At 36.1% G+C, this 23,316-nt stretch overlaps 1 protein-coding gene across 1 annotated transcript in view; it reads right to left on the bottom strand.

Moving 5' to 3' along the window:
- DMD (dystrophin) overlaps positions 1–23,316 on the bottom strand; it is a 2,123,521-nt gene that overhangs the window by 1,706,447 nt on the left and 393,758 nt on the right. Inside the window, exon 7 of the mRNA XM_060138437.1 lies at positions 20,217–20,335. Coding sequence (XP_059994420.1) covers positions 20,217–20,335 — 119 coding nt within the window. The remainder of the gene's footprint in view (positions 1–20,216; positions 20,336–23,316) is intronic.

Raw genomic sequence — 23,316 nt, 5'->3', positions numbered from 1 at the left:
AATTATAATGATACCTCCCAATTTGTATTTCAGTTTAAATATGTCACCACTTTTATTTTTACCTAAGAAATCACTTGTAATATACCTTCTCCTTTATAAGCACCACATAATTTTCCATATAAATCGTGATAAATCCTCATAGTGCATGCATTAACCTAAAAAGCAAAGCAGTATGTATTGTTTATGTATATACAGTAATAACAAAACCCACTGAGACAAAATGTGTTTCATGTTTCCAATTGGAACAGTCAATCTGTACCATGGAAAGTGTCAAAATGATTTTTTATAAAATATGATCCACATAGAGAGTACTACAGCCACATATTCTGTCTCTCTTCTCTATCTCTATCAATTCTTCTACCACATATGGAAATCCCAACTACAATCTAACATTCTTCTGCCCAACAGAACCATTCAATCCCTTTGATATGATGTGCTATTATTTATTTTTAGATAAAGTTTGATACTTTAAAATAGCCTGTTGCACCATACTGTGTATGATTATCACTTAGCTTGGGGATAAATTATTTTACACATTTCTTATAAACCTAAGGTCTACAATCAAACCTAAGGTCTACAATTTAACATACTTCATAATTTTAAAAATCACCTTCACCAGTATTCTTTTCTTTAAATGAAGATAATCAGGAAGACCTTTTCCAGCCTAAACAGACAATAAAATAGCCAATAAGAAGGAAAATATGAGGTGGAACCCAAACAACAATTCCAAAATGGGATGCTGACCATTTAGTTGCTTCTTAATATTATTAGTTCCTTGTATTAATTAGTAATAAAGTGAATTTAACCTATTAGCCTGATGATAGCTTATAAGATCAATCCTACTTAGAACTTTAAAATCCTGACATGAGGGACTTCCCTGGTGGTCCAGTGGTCAAGACTCCACGCTCCCACTGCAGGGGGCACCGGTTCGATACCTGGTCCTGCATGGCACGGCCAAAAAAATCCTGACTTGATCTTTGGATATATTACTAGCCTTCCCTCTATCACTAATCTACTAATCTAAAACCCATGGTTTCAACAAACATTTACTGTGCACTTACTAAAAAGCAGGCACTCTTTTAGGCCCTTAAGAGTTCAGCTGTGAACAAGAATGAGTCCTAAGTCACCATCTATTAGATGACTGGACAAGCCTAGAACTACCAACCGTATTGTGATAAGCCAGCAGTACTACAGTAAGAACAATCTCCCCTGGAATATAAGTCAAAATTAATTCTTCCTGGAGAGTTGAGGTGTTTTCTATTGCATTGTACATCACTGATACAATTAAAGTTAAATATGAGAAAGACCAATAGTACTGTTTACTCTGTTAATATTGTACTAAACAATATTAAACTTAAAAAAACATCAACTGAACATATTTTGAAGACAAATCATTGGACCTTGCATATCATACTCTAATGCAGTGATGTCTTATTCTTACATCCTTTTATCTAACTCAAATATAAATGGACCATTGTAGGCACTAAATAAGTATTCATTATGTGAGTAAATGAATAAAGTAAATTGCATTACCAACTTGCTCCTACCTATCCCAGTAGTCTCCTTGCCTGCCTAGTGCTTTGGACTGTGTCAGTCCTCTATTGCGTAATCAGATTTCTGGCCCGTACCTGCCTTGTTTCTCTTATTCTCTCTCCCTGTGCATCGAGAAGATCTCCCCATGAATGCATATAAACACACACACTCACACACACACAGAAAATAAGGCAGTACAGCTCCCTTTACATCTCTTACCTCAGAGATCAAACTAGCTTAAGTAGAGGGAGGAGCATCCAGCTAAAACTTTTAAGGTATGGGTAAAGTTAATCTAAACCACACTTGAGAGAAATAAAATTAGATATGTTTGCTCTGTTTTGTCTTTATTCCACAAATATAGACATTCTCCTCAGAGGATAGCAGATACCTTAATTAATATTTTAATACTCTCAATATTCATCTGGGCTCCCAGATAAGAAAGGAAGTTATTATGTCGTTTCCCTAATCCTGGCTTCAGTTAAATATTAAATAGCAACATGGTAATTTGTGAAGAATAAAAACCAATTTTGAACATATTCCAATAAAAATTATGAAAACGACCATTTTCTAAGGTAGATGAAATACAAGACAGATAATTTCACAGGCTATGCTCTCCATTAACAGTTATTAATGGAAAATATTTCTTTTTTCACATAACCATTAGATATTATGATTAGAAACCACTAGAATATCAAAGAAAACAGCTGATCTCAAATGCAGTGTGCATAATAGGAAATAACATAAGGACAGATTTAAAACAAGAGACTAAGAACAATTTAACATGTACCTAAGACCACAGAAACATGCTATCCTGATGCTGGTTAAACAAAGCACATAATCTTTCTGGGGCTCAGTTTACTCAGGTGTGAAATGCAGTGTGAAAGAAGAGCATCCAAACAGTTGGGAGAGCAAATGCTAAGGCCTTGAACTGTGTAATATCATTCTGGATGCTGTGCACAAAAGGTATTGAAGGTAGAGCCAGAATGGAAGCAGAGCCTGCAGTTAGCAAGCTCTTCCTGTGGTCGAGGAAAGAGATGAAAACTTTTTGACCCGGGGTGGTGACTGTAAAGAGGGAGAGGTACCAAAGACTTAGTGATCTATTCTGAAAGTATAACCCACGAGGCATCATGATGGATTGAAATTTAGGGATAACAGGGATTGGTGAAAGGATGATTTGCAGGTTTTGCTCTGAGCAACTGAGCGAATAGATGATGGCACCATTTACTGGTCTAGGGGAAACTGGAAGAGGCTATCGCTATGAAGATATTTGTTCAAATGATCATTTTCATGAAGAAGATAATGATATAGATATTGCATAAAAATTGCAGATACAGTTTATACTCAAATACAGTTCACATTAAAATTACATATGAAACAACCTTTAATTTTGAGGCAACAAGTTGATGTAATATTTTACTACAAATACTTATAATACTTCATTTTATCCATGTTTAAAGCTGTTTAAATTACCAACCTCAAGTAATTTAAAAGACTGATTTATTATTACAAAGATTCCTGATCCATGCCTTTAATGTCAATGCAGACATGGTCAGTTCAAGGGAAAAAAAGAAACACCCTGAACTCATCCATGTGTTTAGAAGACAAATTAAATCATCTTTTAAATAGCCCCAGGATGGTCTCAGTCATTAAAGAGCAGAAGGCTAATAAAACAACTGTTCCTACTACATCGTTTGCTAAGTTTTATAAGTAGATGTCCTCCCTTATATATTTTATTGTCAATATATGTTATCTTTATTGAGAAGTAGTTCTTCCATAGCTCCCAAAAAGGTTAAGAACCCAAGGTGTATCACAGGCCAATTTCTCTCGTTCATGTTGACTTAAAATAGTTTAAAGAGCTTTTTCTCATGTTGGAGGTGATTCACTGCACTAGGTTTAGCTTTTAAAAACACCCTGCTCAAACCTATGAGTGTCTATGTGTGTGTACATGCGTGTGCACACATGTGGATTTACGACTTTTGCCAACGTGAGCTGATGCATCAGTCCTAAAGAACAGCTTTAAACATGCGAGAAAAAATCCAGTATTAGAAATCACACATATTCAAGAGAAAACAATATCTACCAAATCTTATTCAAAATGGTAAAGGACTTTATTATTTAATAAATCAATGGACTTTGAAACAAATAAGGAAATAGAACAGCAGGTTAGGTTCCTCCTCTAAAATCACCTTCACTATTTACAGATTGATGTATTTAAGTCCAGTGAATAAAATTAAGGAAGCCGAGCAAGGACAACTGTAAAGATCCAGTGGATTTTACTTTAATACTCCACCTGAAAGATTATAACGCATCCACATTTTCATTGGACATAAACATTTATTAGAAGGGGATGCTGTTTCCAAACATGTTTCATATTTTTAAAAATATTCTACTACATGTTACTTAATTTGTGTGGATGAGGTCACATTCTGTCATGTATAATAGTTACCCATGTACTTGCTTGTTGGCTCATACTGAATTGTCAGTTCCTTGGAAGATTCTATACTTTTTTTTTTTTATGCATCTGGGGTATATAGAACTCTTCCTTACATAAAGTTGTTAATCAATAAGTGATGAATTAAAATGAATTTCTACTTGATAAAATAATGACCCTGAGGCAAATAAATTTTAAAAGGGTTTTTAGTGTCTGAGACAAACTACAAGGTCAGAAATAGAAGGAGAAGCTCCAAAATCTCTAGTTTATTAGTGGTGCGGGTATATCCACTCACTGGAGAAAAAAAAAAATCCAAGTCTATCTCGCTACCTGCCCAACACTGAGCATTACAAAATCATTCTTTTTTATTTTTAGGTTAATCTATATGCATTCAACACAGTAAAAGACACATATTAGGTAAAATAATACTGCTCTGTAATAATGCTGGAATTGGCTTATATAAGTAGCAAGTGTTTAAGTTCTGACAGTAAATTCTAATTTCAAAAGTTTCCATTTCTTCTGTAAGATTAAAGTTCTCAGAATTATTATGGTTATTCGGTGCCTCCTGATCAATTTCAGAAAAGATTACTTTAAACAAATGAAAGCATTCCTTCAAGCGCTGGCTACCTTTGACTGCCATTTGACTCACCAGTACATATTAAGATTAAGGTGAAGAAGAATGGAGGAGTTATCAGTTTTTCCTTTTGCAATATTTTTTTTCCTTAAAATATATGTTTCCACTTACTACGAATACACAGATAATATCATTTAATAGAAAACTTATGTCATATATTACTGAAATCTCACTGCAACTAATATTTTTTTTTGTTTTTTTGTTTTGAGATCAATATGTAAAGGAGATCGTTTAATTTTACTGGAGGATGTACACACAAATCCTTTCTAAATGGAAAGACACAACATATTGTTATGTACAAAGATTTTATATCAACCTTTCCAGATAAATATACATTTTAATGAAACTCCAACCAGCTTTCCGATGGGAACTTTGTTTATTGTGTTGGTTGACTGTTTTGTTTGAAACTCATTTTCCTTCATTACCCAACCTGAAGTGTCCGTCTCACACTGGTCACTGTACATCCTACCTCCATGTTTTATTTTGCTAGAACACTGTCTCTTCCCTCAGCTTTACAGAATTATAATTGACATAAAGCACTGTGTAAGTCTAAGATGTACAACACAGTGATTTTATATGTGTATATATTACAAAATGATTGCCACGATAAGTTTAGTTAACACATCCATTACTTCACATAGTTTCAATATTTTCTTTTTTTCCGTAGTGAGAAATTTTAAAAATCTACTCTCTTGGCAACTTTCAAATACGCAATGCAATATTGTTAACTATAGGCACCATGATTTACACTACATCCCCAGAACTTATTCATCTTATAACTGGAAGTTTGTACCCTTTGACTACTTTCACCTATTTCCCCACCTCCAACCCTATGCCCCACCTCTGGCAACCACTTCTGTTGCCTGTTCTCTGCTTCTATGAGCTTAAGTATTTTTTAGATTCCACAAAGAGAGATCATACAGTATCTGTCCTTCTCTGTCTGACTTACTTCACTTAGCATAATGCCCTCAAGTTCCATCCATGTTGTTGCAAATGGCAAAATTTTCTTCTTTTTTATGACTAACATTCCGGTGTATACATATACCACATTTTCTTTAACCATTCATCCATCAAGGGACACTTAGGTTGTTTCCATATCTTGGCTATTGTAAATAATGCTGCAATGAACATAGGAGTACAGAAATCTCTTTAGTTTCCTTCAGATATATACCCAGATATAGAATTGCTGGATCAGGCAGTAGTTGGTTTTCAATTTTTTGAGAAACCTCCATACTCTTTTCCATAGCAGCTGTACCAATTTACATTCCCACCAGCAGTGCCCAAGGGTTCCCGTTTCTCCACATTCTCACAAGCACTTGTTATCTCATCCTTTCAATAACAGCCATTCTAACAGGTGAGGTGATATCTTATTTTTTTAATTTTATCTTATTTATTTTTTATACAGCAGCTTCTTATTAGTTATCTATTTTATACATATTAGTGTATTATAAGTCCATCTCAATCTCCCAATTCATCCCACCACCACCACACACACCACCCCCTGCTGCTTTCCCCCTTGCTGTGCATATGTTTGTTCTCTACATCTGTGTCTCTATTTCTGCCTTGCAAACTGATCCATCTGTACCATTTTTCTAGGTTCCACATACATGGGTTAATATACGACATTTGTTTTTCTCTTTCTGACTTACTTCACTCTGTATGACAGTCTCTAGGTCCACCCACATCTCTACAAATGACCCAATTTTGTTCCTTTTATGGTTGAATAATATTCTATTGCATATATGTACCACATCTTCTTTATCCATTCGTCTGTCGATGGGCATTTAGGTTGCTTCCATGACCTGGCTATTGTAAATAGTGCTGCAATGAACACTGGGGTGCATGTCTCTTTTTGAATTATGGTTTTATCTGGGTATATGCCCAGTAGTGGGACTGCTGGATCTTATGGTAATTCTATTTTTAGATTTTTAAGGAACCTCCATACTGTTCTCCAACGTGGCTGTAACTATTTACATTCCCACCAACAGTACAAGAGGGTTCCCTTTTCTCAACACCCTCTCCAGCATTTGTTGTTTGTAGATTTTCTGATGATGCCCCTTCTAACCAGTGTGAGGTGATACCTCATTGTAGTTTTGATTTGCATTCCTCTAATAATTAGTGATGTTGAGCAGCTTTTCATTGCAACTAATATTTCAAACCATCAGATTTACTTGTTTAATGAAAATGTAAAGCTTAATTTATCTCCTACTTCCTTAATACTCTATATTTTATACTTTTTTTTCTTATTTTTCACATGCAGTTCTTTTATGTTTTGGTGGAGGAAAAATAGGAGATACAACAGTGCAGAGAAAATTACATATAAATTATTTAATTTTTATCCAGGAGCTTACATCTTATTCATTTTTATATTTGTTATATTTTGAACTGGGTGAGATTTGTCCTTATTTTTAGCCTTTTCAAACCTGGTTCCTGCACCAAGGTTCTCCAAATACCCAAGTACTCAATGATTCTTACTGTTCTAGGCTATTCTTTCCCCACTTCCTGCCAATATATGCTCAGACTCCCTTTGGTTAACAACAACTACACCAATATCATGGTCTACTATTATGTTTTAGGTGATATGAGGTACATTTATCAAGGGCTTCACCATGTACTCTTGCCTATTGAATGGTATTAATTTTAAATAAAACAGTTCCCAAGAGATCTCAAAAGAGCCACTCCTCTTCGTCAGGCATATATGTATATTCATTTCACTTTAAATGCTTTAACCTATAGCACCTCTACCAATAGAACATTAATGAAACGATTTTTAAAACACTTTTGCAAGGTGTTCACTTGTCCAGCTGATTCTATACAGACCCAAGTTCTCAACTGGCTCCAATAATAAATCCACACAAAGAACTGCGCCATACAGAGAAACTTAGATATTCAAGCCTAGGTAAAATGTACATTTTTACTTAGTCCTTCTTAAGATTCTCTCTCCCTGTCTCTGTCTCCCCCTTTTTTTGCCAATCCATATTTTAGAGAGTAGATAAGAGATGTTTACATCACAAGCTGATGAGGAAATATCTGAGATAGACGTTTTGGCATACCTTAAGCGATGCTTTTGCCATCTAGAGTTAACAAGAGAGAGAGTAGAAGGGAATATATTCATAATTGGTTAGTGTTTCGCTTTGATAACTTTAGTGTGCCTTGGATACGACCCCAAACTTGCAAGATGTGTAAACATCCTTCCACTTTGATTAATTATTTAAGTATTCTCTAAGGAAGATATCATAGTATAGAGACAGAATCCAGTATCTCTCTTGGTCTGGACTCCTGTTTGTATGACTTTTACATTTATTTCCAGCACATTTGGAATCAACTGATTGATGTCCCTCCATTTAAAAAGAAAGTCAATTAGCTCTGTAACAAAGAGAGCAACTCCTTTTTTTTTTTTTTTTTTTTTTTGGCAGTACGCGGGCCTCTCACTGCTGTGGCCTCTCCCGTTGCGGAGCACAGGCTCCGGACACGGAGGCTCCGCGGCATGTGGGATCTTCCCCGGACCAGGGCACGAACCCGTGTCCCCTGCATCGGCAGGCGGACTCTCAACTGCTGCGCCACCAGGGAAGCCCCGAGAGCAACTTCTTAATCAATGCAAAGAAAAAAATCAAGGAGGAGGACAGAAATATTCTGCATTACAATTATTTTCTGTAGTAGTTACAAGCAGGGAATCTCAACTCCAATTCACTAAGCTGAGTGACATAGGCAAGTTACTTACACTCTTCAGTTGTAAATGGCCATAATAATAGTGTCTACTTCCTGGGGCTGTCATGAGAATAAAATAAAATTATACTTATAAAATGTTAACTACTGTGCCCAGCACTTACAAATGTTCGGACAGTATTACACCAGAGCACATCAACATTCCTGTACAAATGCTACTCCGGGTTTCAGAAAACAAGAGTTTTTCTGAGATTCTTGGGAACCAGTTCAACCACCACAAATCGTTAAATAAAAAGTTACGGCTGCAGAAGAAAAACTATATTTTCGCAAGTGTGCTCATCAGCATCTTGCAAATACTGTGACAATTACAGGAAAATCGTATTATAATTATGAACTAGTCTTCAGGAGACTTGTTGAACATCTTCAGTGTAACTGAGTCTGTGTGCACGTGTACGTGTGCGTGTGTGCGTATGTGTGTGTGTAACGTCGCCACTGATGAATTCAACCTATAGTTCAAGTTTGCTGTGAAGTGTTAGATTATATTCTGGAGCTCAAGGATATCAAGGACTACCACCCAGAAACGCAGCTGTGAACCATCAAAATCCCTCAGATCTGGAAACTGGAATGGGTGGGAAGGTCACAGGAAAAACAGTAAGATTTTAAATGGGTAATTATTTAATTTGGGGAGAGTTGCCTTTATTCTGGAGGAAGGCAAAATAATTAGGAAGATCAGCTCTCTCTAATTAAGATAATTTACAGGAATAGAAAGGGAAGCAACGTTTAATTTCCGCAATATTCCAGGCACCTGACATATGTTTTAGCTACTATTTCTGAATGCGTATTACAGGCTAAATACTTAACAGGCATTATTTAACTTAATCCTTGCAGTAACTGTATGAGGTAGATATTATTGATTCAACTTTGCACATGAGCAAAACTGAGGCTCAGAAAGTTTCCCAGCGCCATATAACTAATTAATGGCAAAAACTGGATTTCAACCCAAGGCTAGTTGGCTCTATGAATAAAAGGTTAAATCAGGCCTAAGCTTGCCTAGAAGAATGACCAGAGAATTTTGTTTTCCTAGAACTATGGAGTTGAGATAACTGGGAAAGTTGTACCTCTTTTGTTTGCTAACTAGAACTGCTCTTAGGCTAGTGGAGGAGGGGCTGTGAATCGATAAGCAGGCCTTTATCTTCTGTTACTAGAATGGTATTAAATATTGGTGGGAAATCGTGGCTAGAACTTCTTTGTGTCAAGTGGCCCACACTGACCCTGGCTCTTTCCCCATGTGGATAAGGGGCAAATGTGTGTATTTTGGGTGTTTCTGGGCCACCCAATGACATAAAGATTCCATGCCAGCATCTCTCATGCTTTGTATCCTTCTACACAGCTAAGTAAATGTAGTATTAGATTACATTCTACTGCATCTGTGAGTATAATTGCCAATTTGATCCCCTTGCAGCTACAGTGATATTGCAGGCTCCAATGATTGTTATATCCTGTCACTAAAAGTCATATACCCAGCTGAAACACAGACTGTTTAGCAAAATAATCCTAGATAAACAGCTTGTGATTAAAGCCAACCTATTTCTGGCATTAATATCAGAGATCACGAAGTTAACTAAAGCAGTTTGCTTCTTTTAAATGGATTTATAGGATCACAAACTTGTACTGTGAAAAAACTATTTTACTGCCATTTTAATTTTTTTCTTTACTTTTATTATCCCTTTGTTATTATTAAAAATTCCTCTGGAATAAGAGGCTTTATCAGCTATGCCAATGAAAGATATTTTTACTGGCTGAAAAACGGATCATCAAACCCCTGATGACAGGGCACAGCGATACTAGTTAGGATCAAAGTGAGAGAGGAAGAGAAAAAAGGAAAAATAAATAAAAGGACAAAGAGCCAGGGACCACCTCTGCACACAGGTTGTCCTGGACAACGCTTTGGTGGAATCACTGTGTGCGTGAGAGCGTCATTCTATCACGTCCGTGAAGTAATAAACAGAAGAAGGGATGGAGAGAGAGAGAGCTGTGCGGACAGCAGATAAGGCAAGTCCCTTAATCCTAAAAGAGAATGTTTTTGGTAGCCAGTCTTATGTGACAGCTAGTCTATTTCTATTTTATCTGGTGGATAAACCATTTCTCATTAACGGTAGGACTGTTAGCAATAAGCAATGCTCCAGTAATTGAAGATTTGAACAGCAGGCTTAGTCACCTCTTGAGGAAGAAAATGCTAGACGTCTTAAAAAAAAAAAAACATGGGACAACAGATTCTGGGTTTTAACCTCTAAAAAGACATACCTAAGGAAACAAATGTTCTATTGCAGCTACTTTTACCTTCGCTGTATGATAGTCTCACCTGACGAGCTTTTAGAAATTGCTGGTGTCAGGGCCCCATCTCAGACCAATAAAATCAGAATATCTGCTCCAACCCCAATGTTTTCATAAATCTCCCCAGGTGATTTTACTGGGCAGTCCAGTTGGAAAGAACATGGACTCTGAGGAGAGGTAAAGCTGAATTCGATTCCTGCTCATCTTTCTATTGGCTGTGTGATCTTGGTTTTAGTAAAGCTCTCTAAGCCTCAGGTTTTCCATCTATAAAATAGGATAAACTGCCCTAGAATTATTGTATAAAAGAAATGTGAGGTTCCTAAAACATGGTTGTCCTACTTAAATTTTAGTTACATTTTACCAAAAAGAGCTTTGCATATTTGAATTTACATCACTGGTGATAAATTAGAAAAATATTTTTAGGGGAAAACTGTGTTTTGATTTGAGGTAAAAGTTTACTCAGCAGTATTTTTTAAAATCTCACAAGAACCATACTGCAGAACAATTGATTATTTCTAAAAAGTAAAAACAGTAGATTTCAACCATCTTATTAAATTTTAATAATACATAACATCCCCAAGCACTTAATAGCTGTTACAGTTTCCTCATTTCTCAAGTAGATAGCACATGACCCACTAAACCCACAAGTTTGCCATAAGCCAATAAATCTAAGAGTGTACTTTATTATTTTTAAGTATAATCACAAGACTACTATAAAGTCTCTGGTCCCTTTCATAAGAATTAAATCCCATTTTTATGAGAATTAAATTATCCTGTATTAAGAAATGGCATCAACCAAGACTCTAGTTCATTACTATTTTATCCAAATACTACTGTAAATTAATATATTTTCACCTTATATTTCATATTCTAGCTGTTAAATGGCCCATGCATTTTTATAGAGAGAAATTATTTAATTGGAAAACATATGTACCAACCTGATACCTTTTTTTCCCAGCACTCAGTTTTAAGGTTTTCAAATATCCATTTGCAAGTTCTGTGATATATCCTATTTTTTAATCAAACACAATTAATTCCATTTTGAAGACTGTGAAATGAACAAAAATGTCCCAGCTATAAGCAACATATGCTTTACTTTCAAATACCATCATTGACTTTATTAAAACCTCAAAGAAATTTCCAAACTATGCCATTTTATTTTCATTTTCCATAATTGTTTAAATATTCAAAATGTTTTTTTATAAAAAGGTCAATTTATTATACCTTTTGTTTGGTGGGATATCAGTGCCCTTTAAAACCCTACTATTCAAGTACAAATGATTATGTTTACAAAGTATTTACAGTTTCAGTCTTCTTCCTTTATATTTTAAAACACAATAACTATCTGGTTACAATAGTGAACAAAAAATCCTGAAGGTGGCAAAAGGGAAAGCCTCTGCCTTAGGAGGCTCACTGCAGCCTCCTGCTTCCCCTGGATCCTCCAAACACTGCCCAGCCTCCACTGGAACAAATGTCTCTGAATTAAAGAAAAACTGGGTGACTGCTTTCCATGGTGGCCAATTCTAGATTGACAGTGTTTTGGCTGCTGTCTTTATATTTTATGTTCTGAAGATTTCTCTCATTCATTACCATTGCATTACATGGGAACCCTGTTCTACAAGGTAATGTGGAATTCTGCCAACAGTAACAATCTGAGGAAGCCTGGAAAACAACGTCCTAAACTTACACTTAAATTGGGAAGGTTTAGTTTAACCTTTAAAACAGAAGGCCAAGAAAACAATACACTGGAACTTTTACCTAAATGACACTATTGAAGACTATGAGGTCACTGGTGACATCAAGATGTTACTAAATAGAGTGATACCAGTAAAACTATTTTCTGTCCCATATTTTGCAATAGGGAATCGCTGAAGAAAACACACTTCTTTCACTTACACAGTAAGACAGGGCAGGGGTTCCACACCGCAAATATTCAGACCCCAGTTCTGTTGTCTTAGAAAGCTTTTGAGAGATTTTTCTAAATTATCTTCTAGTGTTCTAGATTAATAGAGGACGTTTATTCAGGTAGCTATGTCTAGGATATTCTAAACACTCAACATTTCACCATCATCTACAAAGAGACCTTCAACACTCCATGAAGGATAAGAACAAAACCAATAGGCAGCACAAATTAAAATAGGCTGAAAAGGAGAATTCCCTTTTAGTTCTGCACATTTGAGGATTAAAAAAAAAAAAAAAAAAGTAGGAACTCTCCTCAGTACCCAGACACGAAGCACAGAAAGCCTCCTGCATGCCGTACTCTCTCATTACAGCATGTGCTGAACCACAATGAACAAGTGAGAAGGCAAATTATAGTGTTCTGTTTTGGCAAAATGCTCTTAGTAAGTCTACACCCTCCCATGATAAACAACAAACACAAATATCAACTACAAAACACTTTAATTACTCATAGCTGCTAATATCTCATGTATTACTTAAGATATGAGTTTTATTAAAATCATAACAGAGGAGCAACACATATTTTTTCTAATATATTTCCTTAACAGTCTAATGGACTCCTAGTGATGGTACCTGGGGACACCATCCACAAGATATGTATTATATGTCATTCAGCACTGGAACATGGTGGATGTATTTCCCAACTGTTTAAACAATTTATAGATGGCCTGTCATTCAATATTATTTCTCCTGACTGCATAGGCCTAGGATATTATACTTCCCCAACTTAAATAAAAAACAGTTGTAAAAACCATCCCGGTAAAGTAATTAAAAAGAGATTCCCAGTTACCTAGGCAAGGATTACACTCAAATGCTTCTGAATATATTTGGTATAGAACCTCATCCACTACGCAAATCTTAAATCACATGATTAGACTATATTTCATTATTTAAATTCCACAATCAGGACTTCCCCAGTGGCGCAGTAGTTAAGAATCCGCCTGCCGATGCAGGGGACACAGGTTCAACCCCTGGTCCGGAAAGATCCCACATGCCGCAGAGCAACTAAGCCCGTGTGCCACAACTACTGAGCCTGTGCCCTAGAGCCCGCAAGCCACAACTACTGAGCCCACGTGCTGCAACTACCGAAGCCTTCATGCTCCATGGCCTTCAAGCTGCAACTACTGTGCCCCCGTACTGCAACTACTGAAGTCCACACGCCTACAGCCCATGCTCTGCAACAAGAGAAGCCACAGCAATGAGAAAACCATACACCGCGACGAAGAGTAGCCCCTGCTCGCTGCAACTAGAGAAAGCCCGCACACAGCAACGAAGACTCAATGCAGGCAAAAAAATCAAAAATAAAATACATTCCACAATCAAGTGAGAAACTATATTACTTAACTGTAACAATGAATAATACTCCTCTTATTTTAACAAATAAACTCCTAACAGAAATAAAAGATATAAATTGGCTGACTGTTTTCTATAAGAGCAAAATTGGATAAATTATAAAAGAACATAAAGATGATGAGAAAATACCAAATTATGGTATAAAGGGTAAATTCAGGCCATGTACTACACACGCAGATATCATTTTTAATGTTTGGAGGTCTCTTTATTGTCTAAACGGGTGAATTTGGGACAGTTACATTCAATTATTTCTGTCATCCAAACAACCAAAATGGATCAGCAGAACAAAAATCACTTCAATTCATTAGTGATTGGCTCAAACTGTCCTGAAAAATATTCATTTTCTATGTTATCTGAACTAAGAATAAGGTAGAAAATAGGATATCAAAAAGAGATGTGAAAGTCATTCTCTCTTTCTCTTCCCCCTCCTTCTCTCTCTCTCTGTCTCATGTGCCTTTGTTACCTTTTCAGGCTACTGGAAACTATATATTAATGTATTAACTTTTTAAATTTGTTTCAATAAGCAATCTGAAAATTCTCCATCAGGAAACAGGAGATCACAGCAGTAATATCTTAATGTTAGTATAATCATCTCTATCACAATATTGATATAGTATCTTTTTTTTTTTTTTTTTTTTTTTTTTGCAGTACATGGGCCTCTCACTGTTGTGGCCTCTCCCGTTGCGGAGCACAGGCTCCGGACGCGCAGGCTCCGGACGCGCAGGCTCAGCGGCCATGGCTCACGGGCCCAGCCGCTCCGCGGCATGTGGGATCTTCCCGGGCCGGGGCTCGAACCCGTGTACCCTGCATCGGCAGGCGGACTCTCAACCACTGCGCCACCAGGGAAGCCCGATATAGTATCTTTATCCTCATTTTTATGCTAATATTTGTATACTATTATTGGTAACCTTTTTACCCACATAGAAAGTTTTCATTTATTTATTTTGCTATGTATTACAAAGTACTGCCTCACTGCCCCTTAAAGATTTTTCTCCTATAGTAGCAATGATAAATCTGAGGATGCCTCAAAGTCATCGGCTAAAGTCATCTTTAACTCAAATGCATTCAAGTATGTTAAAGTGGCAGTGGACAGTCAAAGCTAGTTGTGCGATGTGTCTGCCCATAGAAAAAAAAGGTGTGTAAAAAGAGGAAGGTTCAAGATAAAAACCTAAAAATAGTCAAGGACATTCTAATAAGTATCCTTACTCTAATGATATGCAGACTAGAAATATGTTAATCACATTTCTCTGGACTTCTACACTGGCCATCAGTTTTTCTAAAGCCTCATTATGTATCATTGCTAGTCTCTGTTCTAAGCAATGCTAATAGAAGTATATATTTAAAGTATTTAACACAGTATTTCCCAAATTCCTTTGCTAAAAGGTTGTGTTGAATATACATTAAGCAAATGAGATGGCAACACTAAATCTACTAATGTAGTCCATTCCTTTGCTAATACAATAATGGCATCTCTAATTTGCTCATTTCAACTGCAATCCACTGATGTTCAAAATTAAAGAAATATTTTCATTATTACATTTAACACTATTAAATGATATAATTTGGTTTTAATGATCAAATTTTAATATCTTTTAAAAGAAATGCTGGAAAAAGTGGTCTCCTGCTGACATAATAGGAACATTATTCTGCTATTATCATATCTGTATAAGCAGTTGATGATACTTTCTATTTTCTGTAGTAGAGTAAGTAGACTAAGAACTGTTCTTCCAAGAAACTCAGGATTTAGTTTTAGATAATTACAATGTGTATTATCTCTAAAGACACTCTGTCAGAGATAATGATATACATCAACAAAACAGTACAAAGGAACATATATTTTGTTACTTTGTCATCAAAAAGGCAATGGCCATTTTAATATATGTACTATTAAAATACTTTTTTAATATATGGAAAATAGAATACTCTGCACTGCAGAGAGTTTGGCTCTAAAGAGTGTGAGATATTTACAATAATAACTTCTAGTTGAAATGTTATACACATGAGGAACACCAGTATATTCCAACCTCATTAAATTCTCTGAAAACAAAGATATTCCACAATGGGTTCTAGAAAAAAAACAATCTAAATGATATGAAATGAGTGTGCCTGTCCATAAAAAGTTCGAGTTATTTATTTTAACAACACCCTTCTGAGTTGGTATGGTTTTACTCTTTCCATTTTAACTTAGTGTAAACTACTTATTACCATTTCTTGTTGTTAATGGTATCAAAATGCGATGAACAGAACAAAGCTGTTAGAAACAAAAACGCCACTTGCTCAAACGATATCAAACCCAAAAAGAGGCCTTAAGGACTTTCTCCTCTTTTATAGTAAAAGCAATATATTTTCTCTTGAATACTTTTTTAAAGACTAATCAGCTGCATGCATGCAAAGTGAAGTCAGAGACCATTTATTCACGAGTAAAACTTTCCAAAAGGTAGAGCTAATTCGTGGAAAAGTAGACTCTAAAAGCAACTGAAGGACTCCCCTGGTGGCGCAGTGGTTAAGAATCTGCCTGCCAATGCAAGGGACACAGGTTCGAGCCCCGGTCCGGGAAGGTCCCAGATGCCGCGGAGCAACTAGGCCCGTGCGCCACAACTACTGAGCCTGCACTCTAGAGCCGATGAGCCACAACTACTGAGCCCGGGTGCTGCAACTACTGAAGCCAATGCGCCTAGAGCCCATGCTCCGCAACAAAGAGAAGCCACCACAATGAGAAGCCAGTGCACCGCAACGAAGACCCAAGGCAGCCATAAATTAATTAATTAATTTAAAAAAATAAAATAAAAACAACTGAAGAGTGATGCAGGGATTAGCCAGGCAGAAAATAGAATCTGTGTCACCATCCTCATGCTGTTAAAATGAAGTGGATTAAAACCAAACTAATTGGCTTGTGAATGTCATTTTGAGGTTACAAATATTTCTTGAAAGCCCTAGTGTTCATCAAATTTGACTCTCATCATTCATTTTTCATTCTAAAGTTACCCTGGTAAGCCACAGATGATGTGCACATCATCTTGCCCATCACAAATGGAAATGACTTACTACAGTCAAAAGTCATCTAGAACCGGCACAAATTTTTATCTCCAATTTTTTTATTACTTTTAGAACATCTACACTTTGTTATTCACAAGGAAAAGCTGACAAAGCATTCTCTTAATGCATAAAGTATTGTGTGGATTTGCAAACAAACCAACTTGTTTGAAACTCAGGGAAGCAAACAATGCACGTGAAACCCACAATGCACTACTGTGCGTGTCTTACAGGGAAATCAGGAGAGAGAGTGAATTGAATGATTCACAATAGGATATGTTTTGAAGGAGATAAACCTTTTATATCTATAAGCATAAAGATGCATAAATTATTAAATTTTACCCTACTAGTACTTGTTTTTGCATATGTTAACATTTAAACACACCAGAAACAGCTCCTGAAATTGCTTATGCTAATGCCTATTGCTACTCATTTTAAAAGGCAATTCCACTTAAAATCAAACCTCAGGCCTCAAAACACCAATTAAGGCCAAACAAAGCATACCAAAGTCGATATATGCAAGATATGAAAAGCTCCAAATTATATTTCAATGACTTTTTAATTTATAAATCAACCCAATCAATAAAGCATATGTTTAAAATTCTAAAAACATTTTTGGGCAGGTATTTTTTAAGCCAAATATAACTTCAATGCCCCCAATAATAAAAATCTCCCCAAATATAAAGCTAAATGTTTCATTAGCTTCCTAAGGGGCATATTAGATATGAAACGAAAACTGCTTTGGGGAATAGCTGACATCGTCATGTATAAGCTAAAGAACCAATAATTGGTTAAATAAAAATATGAACTTCTGAAAGGTAATTACTATACAGGACATGCAAGAAGTCCGTTGAGTCTCGCCTGTTAGATACACTGAATAGCCTGTTCTAAGTCTTAGATTCTAAGAGATGCTATTCTGTGTTTTGCGACTAACTAATCAGTAAATAAAAATCCTTATGATTTGGTTAATTTTTTTCTTTCAATTATCACTGATATCGTCTCTTGAAAAATACTGAGCAATAATTTTTAAATGCATATTTGAGTATTTCCCTAACATACTGGCAGGAACTGATAGACACTTAAAAATATAATTTAAGATTTATTCTGAATCCTTATCTTATTGAAAGCCAAAAAACCTTTAAGAAACCAGTTTAGGAGACAGAATGCTCTTGGAAGGGAGTCCATAAATAGCAAAAGTTTTCAGATCGAAGAGTTTACTGGCAAAATGAAACCATAAGTGGTAGTTTGATCTCTATTAATCAGCTTGTATTTCATACTGTACCTGGTTGACTTTGAATTATCAAGTTTGAGATATTACAATGGTGTGCCTATATGACATGCATTTCAACATACACTTTCCATTTAGGAGAACATATGGAATTGGGTGTATCAGGCTATTTTATGCTATAAAATATATTATTTATTTAACTGCCCTTTTCTGATTATAGGCTTATCAATCTATTTTCTGACTGTGATGTGGATGCCTATCTAGGTTCCCTTACTTCATTGATTCAAAGGAGGACTTAGAGATCAAAAGCCATTTTATCACTTAGCAAGGAAAAGATCTATTTTAAACTTACTCTTACTATTTTACGAAAGGATAAGGCACACACAAGAATATCCCAAACAGAAACTGACTACCATATGTGGATTTAACGGAAAAAAAAAACCTATTAACAGGCTTATCCTTCAGATTCATACACTATAGCTTTCACCCTCAGGGGCTGGAGTCATATTTTCATTATGTCTGCCCTCTCTACCTCACTAGAGTATGAAAAAACACATATATCAATCGGTACTAAGAGTCAATAGTGAGGTAACCCTCCCCCAATCCTTCAAAACAAGGAAATATGATTGATACAACTGCTCCCAGCTAAACTGGGGCAGGAAGGACACTGACCATCTACTGAAGCAATAATAAGAGGTTACAGGAGTCATGCATTATCTAAAGGAGAAGAAACATTTCTAATGAACTTAATCTGATTCCAACTTCACAAACATTTGTATTGCTATAGTTTTCCCTTCCCAAGTCCATGTGCTTATCAAGAGCAATATAGAGGTCAATTAGATATGAGTATTCTGGTTCTTGTGATTGTTAAATATCTCATTTAAAATAAATGAGCTTCCATTTTGATTGTTATATCATTTTTTTTTCATCTGGTTTAAAGTTAACTCCCCCACCACTACCACCACCATATGGATCTTCTATCAATAAGATGAGGTAATCAGGTTTTTGGGTCTATAACACTAGATTAGATTCTGGTTGATGATAAATTCACCAGTAAAAGGCTATCCTCTGAGTTATTTCAGAACTTTTCCAGATGGGACCTATGACCACCACTCAAGGATCTCCTTATTTGGGATACACAAGGATCTCCTTATTTGGGATACTCAAGGATCTCCTTATTTGGGATTTGATTCAATATTCCAAAGAAAAAAGAATTATATAACCCTACCCAAATATCAGCTTGTACTATATTGCACATATCAATCCCACTGACACTGCCTCTCCAACTTCTGGGTTTAGAGTGTGGTAAAGCCTCAAGAAAGTTGAGAATATAGTCTGCAATTCCAAAGAAGTTGGCAAATTTAAAAAGTGCCTCATGGGCTAGAAGAAAAGCAGAGGTCAGGAATTATTTTCCCTCTAATCCATGTGTTTGTAAGATACGACTATGCAGCACCAGAGATAAGGATGAAATTTAATTAAGTGTAATATTATAAAAATATAAATACAGTACTGCCTGTGAACTAAAGAAGCAGAAAACAAATAACCATTCAATGGAGGACTTCCCCCAGAGTGACAAATTACAACAAAATCAGCGCCAGGAATAGATTTCCTGATTTAAACAGTAAACCATGTTGCCTTTTATGAAGTGTATGAATGAAATTGGCAAGAGTAGCTAATTATTTATAGCTGATTAGTCTATCAAATCTCTTGGTAGAATAAGCAAAACATGAACTTTTTATAATTATTTGGAGTCAATATACTCTAAATGCAGTATACTTCATCTGTGAGGCATATACATTCTAAAGGCTTGAATTTTTTTTCTAAAGTTTTACATTTTAGTTTTAGATACTGGTATTCTGAGAACTAAAATCATGTATGACAGTTCATAATGTATTTCAGGAAAACAGAACATTTTAAATATACTTGGAATACAGAAAAACACAATGCAGAGTTTCTATTTTGTGCTTACTTTGTGGAAATGTTAAGCCTGAGATGATCAACATTAAACTATGCTAAAAACAGTGGTAGTTTAGAAATGCACCAACCTTCAGGATCCAGTAGCTTCTCTATGCCTAAATGATATTTGGCAATGTTGAATGCATGTTCCAGTCGTTGTGTGGCTGACTGCTGGCAAACCACACTATTCCAATCAAACAGGTCTGGCCTGAAACACACACAAATATAAAGACAAATATAAATCAACTTAAAATGTTTCATGAGATTCACTTCAATTCTTTCGTAGTTCCCAGACCAGGGATCGAACACATGCACCCTGCCGTGGAAGCACAGAGTCTTAAACACTGGACCACCAGGGAAGTCCCCAGTTCTGATATTTGACTGACAACCCATGCCCACATTCCTTAAGAGTTGAGTGTTACTCTTTGGTACTCCTCAATAACATTTCTCATTTAGACAAGTCACAATTTTAACAGAAAATCCTGAAGAAAACAAAGGAGAAATTATTCTATGTTATCCAAGCAACAAAAATATGTTCATCTCATCCAGTCTCATAGATTTGAATACCAGCCATTTGCTGGTATCTTCTAATTCTATAAGCCTAGCCCAGACCTATTCCCTGAACTTCAGACTCTAGATCCATCTGCTTACTCAGTAGCTCTACTTAGAGTCATCACAAGACTCAAGCATCCAACACTGACCTGATACTCATCCGCATTGTACCACCACAACTCACCTACCTCTCTTATAGTTCTCCCTTTCTCAATAATCAATGACAAGGTCAAACTTGTAGGTACTCAGCAGAGAAACCTTGGTGTCAACTTTGATGACTCTTTTACTCTCATACAACACTTAGTTGGAAATATATCCAGAATTTGACCACTTCACACTATCCTCGCTGCTAGCACCATAATCCAAACCACCATCTTAGCTTGCATACAACACTGCATTAGTTTTCTAACTGCTCCCCTATTCCCACCCTTGCCCTTGTTAATCTATTCTCAGCAGAGCTGTCAGAGTGATCTGGTAAAATGTTTCATCATAACCTTCTCAAATCCTTGCTATCGAGGGAGTAAAATTCACTGACGTAACTGCGACCTACAAGGCCCTACATGGTCTGGCTCCCCATTAACTCTCTGATTTTATTTCTTGTCTCCCTCCTCGTATTCCTCAAACAGGCTAGATAGTTTCCCACATCTGCACTTGCTGTTCCCTATGCCTGGAATTCTCCTCCCCCAGACACAGATATGGCTCACTCCTCCACTTCCTTTGGGTCTTTACTCAAAAGTCACATTGATGAGTCCTTCCCTGCCCTTCCCCCATCTAAAACTGCCTGCCCCCAAATCAAACTTACACAGAACCATTTCCTATCCCTCTTAATTGCTTTATATTTTTTTCTCATTAGCATTTAACTACTATTTAACATATTATACATTTAATTAATCTTATCTATTTACCTATCTCCCGCACTTGAATGTAGACTAAAGAATTATTTTTGCCAGGTTTGTTCACTTCTAGAAACCCAACCTGACACACAGGAGGGGCTCAATAAATATTTATTGACTACACCAGAGAATGGATGAGAACATACTATATGAATATCATTTTACTTAATAACGGAGAAAACACAAAGTTGTGTAAGAGGCTGTTCTTATCCTATGAGGATTTTAAATCTAACGAGGAAAAAAAATCCATACATCACAAGTTACATACATTTTAAGTGCGACAAATACAGATAATAATAATATATGGTTTTCTAAAATCTGAAGAGGTCAAGAAAGTTTTTTTTGAGGCTTAAGGGACTCTTAAATGGTGGTTTGGGTTAGATTAAAGAAAAGTGCTTGAGAATAGAATTCTAAATTGCGTGGATATTAGAGAATCAGAGTTCTTAGGGAAGGAAAGAGCAGAATGTGCCCAGTCAGTCAGGACCTCACAAGTCTGGCTCCACTGGGAGATTTCTAGTATCAAGTGGTGGGAGATATGGTTAGGAGGAGGATTGGGATGAGTCTATAAAAGGCCTTGGCTGTTAAGGAATTACAATTTTACCCAGCAACATTGGAAACCATTAGTTAAGTGCTTCTTCATCTTTCCTGGATCACAGATACCTTTGAGAATCCGATGAGCACTATGAAACTTCTACCCAGACAAAATTCCTACCCATAGCTTTAAACAGAATTACATAGAATTTTAGGACATTTGGGTCTGTCACTGGACTCCTGCTTAAGAACTCATGCTCTGCAAGAGAAGATGTTTCAAGGATGGGGTTAGCTGCTATTTTCTGAAACCAGAATTCAAAATAAAGGTGCAACTTTAATTCTCCTTTGACTCTCATTTCCTTTTCTCTACTTGCTCCTACCCTGTTTAATTCACCAGACTTTTGTGCACTTCTTAGTAAATCTAATCTCCCCTATATACTTCAAGTTACCCAAAGCAGCTAAAAACCCTTTAGAACCTAAAATATGTATAAATTGGGAGCTGTCTCTAGTAGTGGAAAGACTCTTAAGAAACAAAAATTAAATCCTAGACTATTTGGGGGAAGTTTTAATTTCACTATGCAACCTCTGCCCCATCTTCATTTCTCCATCTCTCATTAAGGGGAGTGGAAAAGAATATAGGTGGGAGAGTGTGGGAAACCAGTTTCTCACCTACAGCAAAGTAAACAAGGTTAAATCAGTATGATAAAAAAATAGGATTACTTCCACATTTAAGCCCTTTTCCCTTCATCCCCTTCGCCTTCTCCTTAGCCACTAACTAGTTACCTGGGTGACGAGTTATCTAAGTCATGTAATCTATTTGAGCTTCAGTGTTTTCATTTTAAAAAGAAGGAATTGTACTGAATGGCCTTCGAGGTCTCTTCTAGCATTTAAAATCAATCTAATAAAATGTTTTAAATCATTAAAATTCACCATTAATTAACATTTTAAATAACCATGATTTTCAAATGCATAAAGAATTGTAAAACTAACCAACTGAAGAGGAAAGCCACATACCTTCCCATGCTAGCCTAGAACATAAGTCATAAATAAGAATGTGCCACCAAGGATCCCCACACTTTTGAGGAAACCGACATACTGAATGAGATAACAGAGCCTAGTAGGTAAGCAGAGTCCCCTACGAATCCATATCCTGGCTCTACAGCATATTAGCTATGAAAAGATTTCAGTCAAAAATGTAACCAGAGGATATAAA

The sequence above is a fragment of the Lagenorhynchus albirostris genome, chromosome X, assembly GCF_949774975.1.
Source record: "Lagenorhynchus albirostris chromosome X, mLagAlb1.1, whole genome shotgun sequence".
NCBI lineage: Eukaryota > Metazoa > Chordata > Mammalia > Artiodactyla > Delphinidae > Lagenorhynchus > Lagenorhynchus albirostris.
The sequence above is the reverse complement of the archived record's forward strand: the minus strand, read 5'-3'. Positions and strand labels throughout refer to the sequence as shown.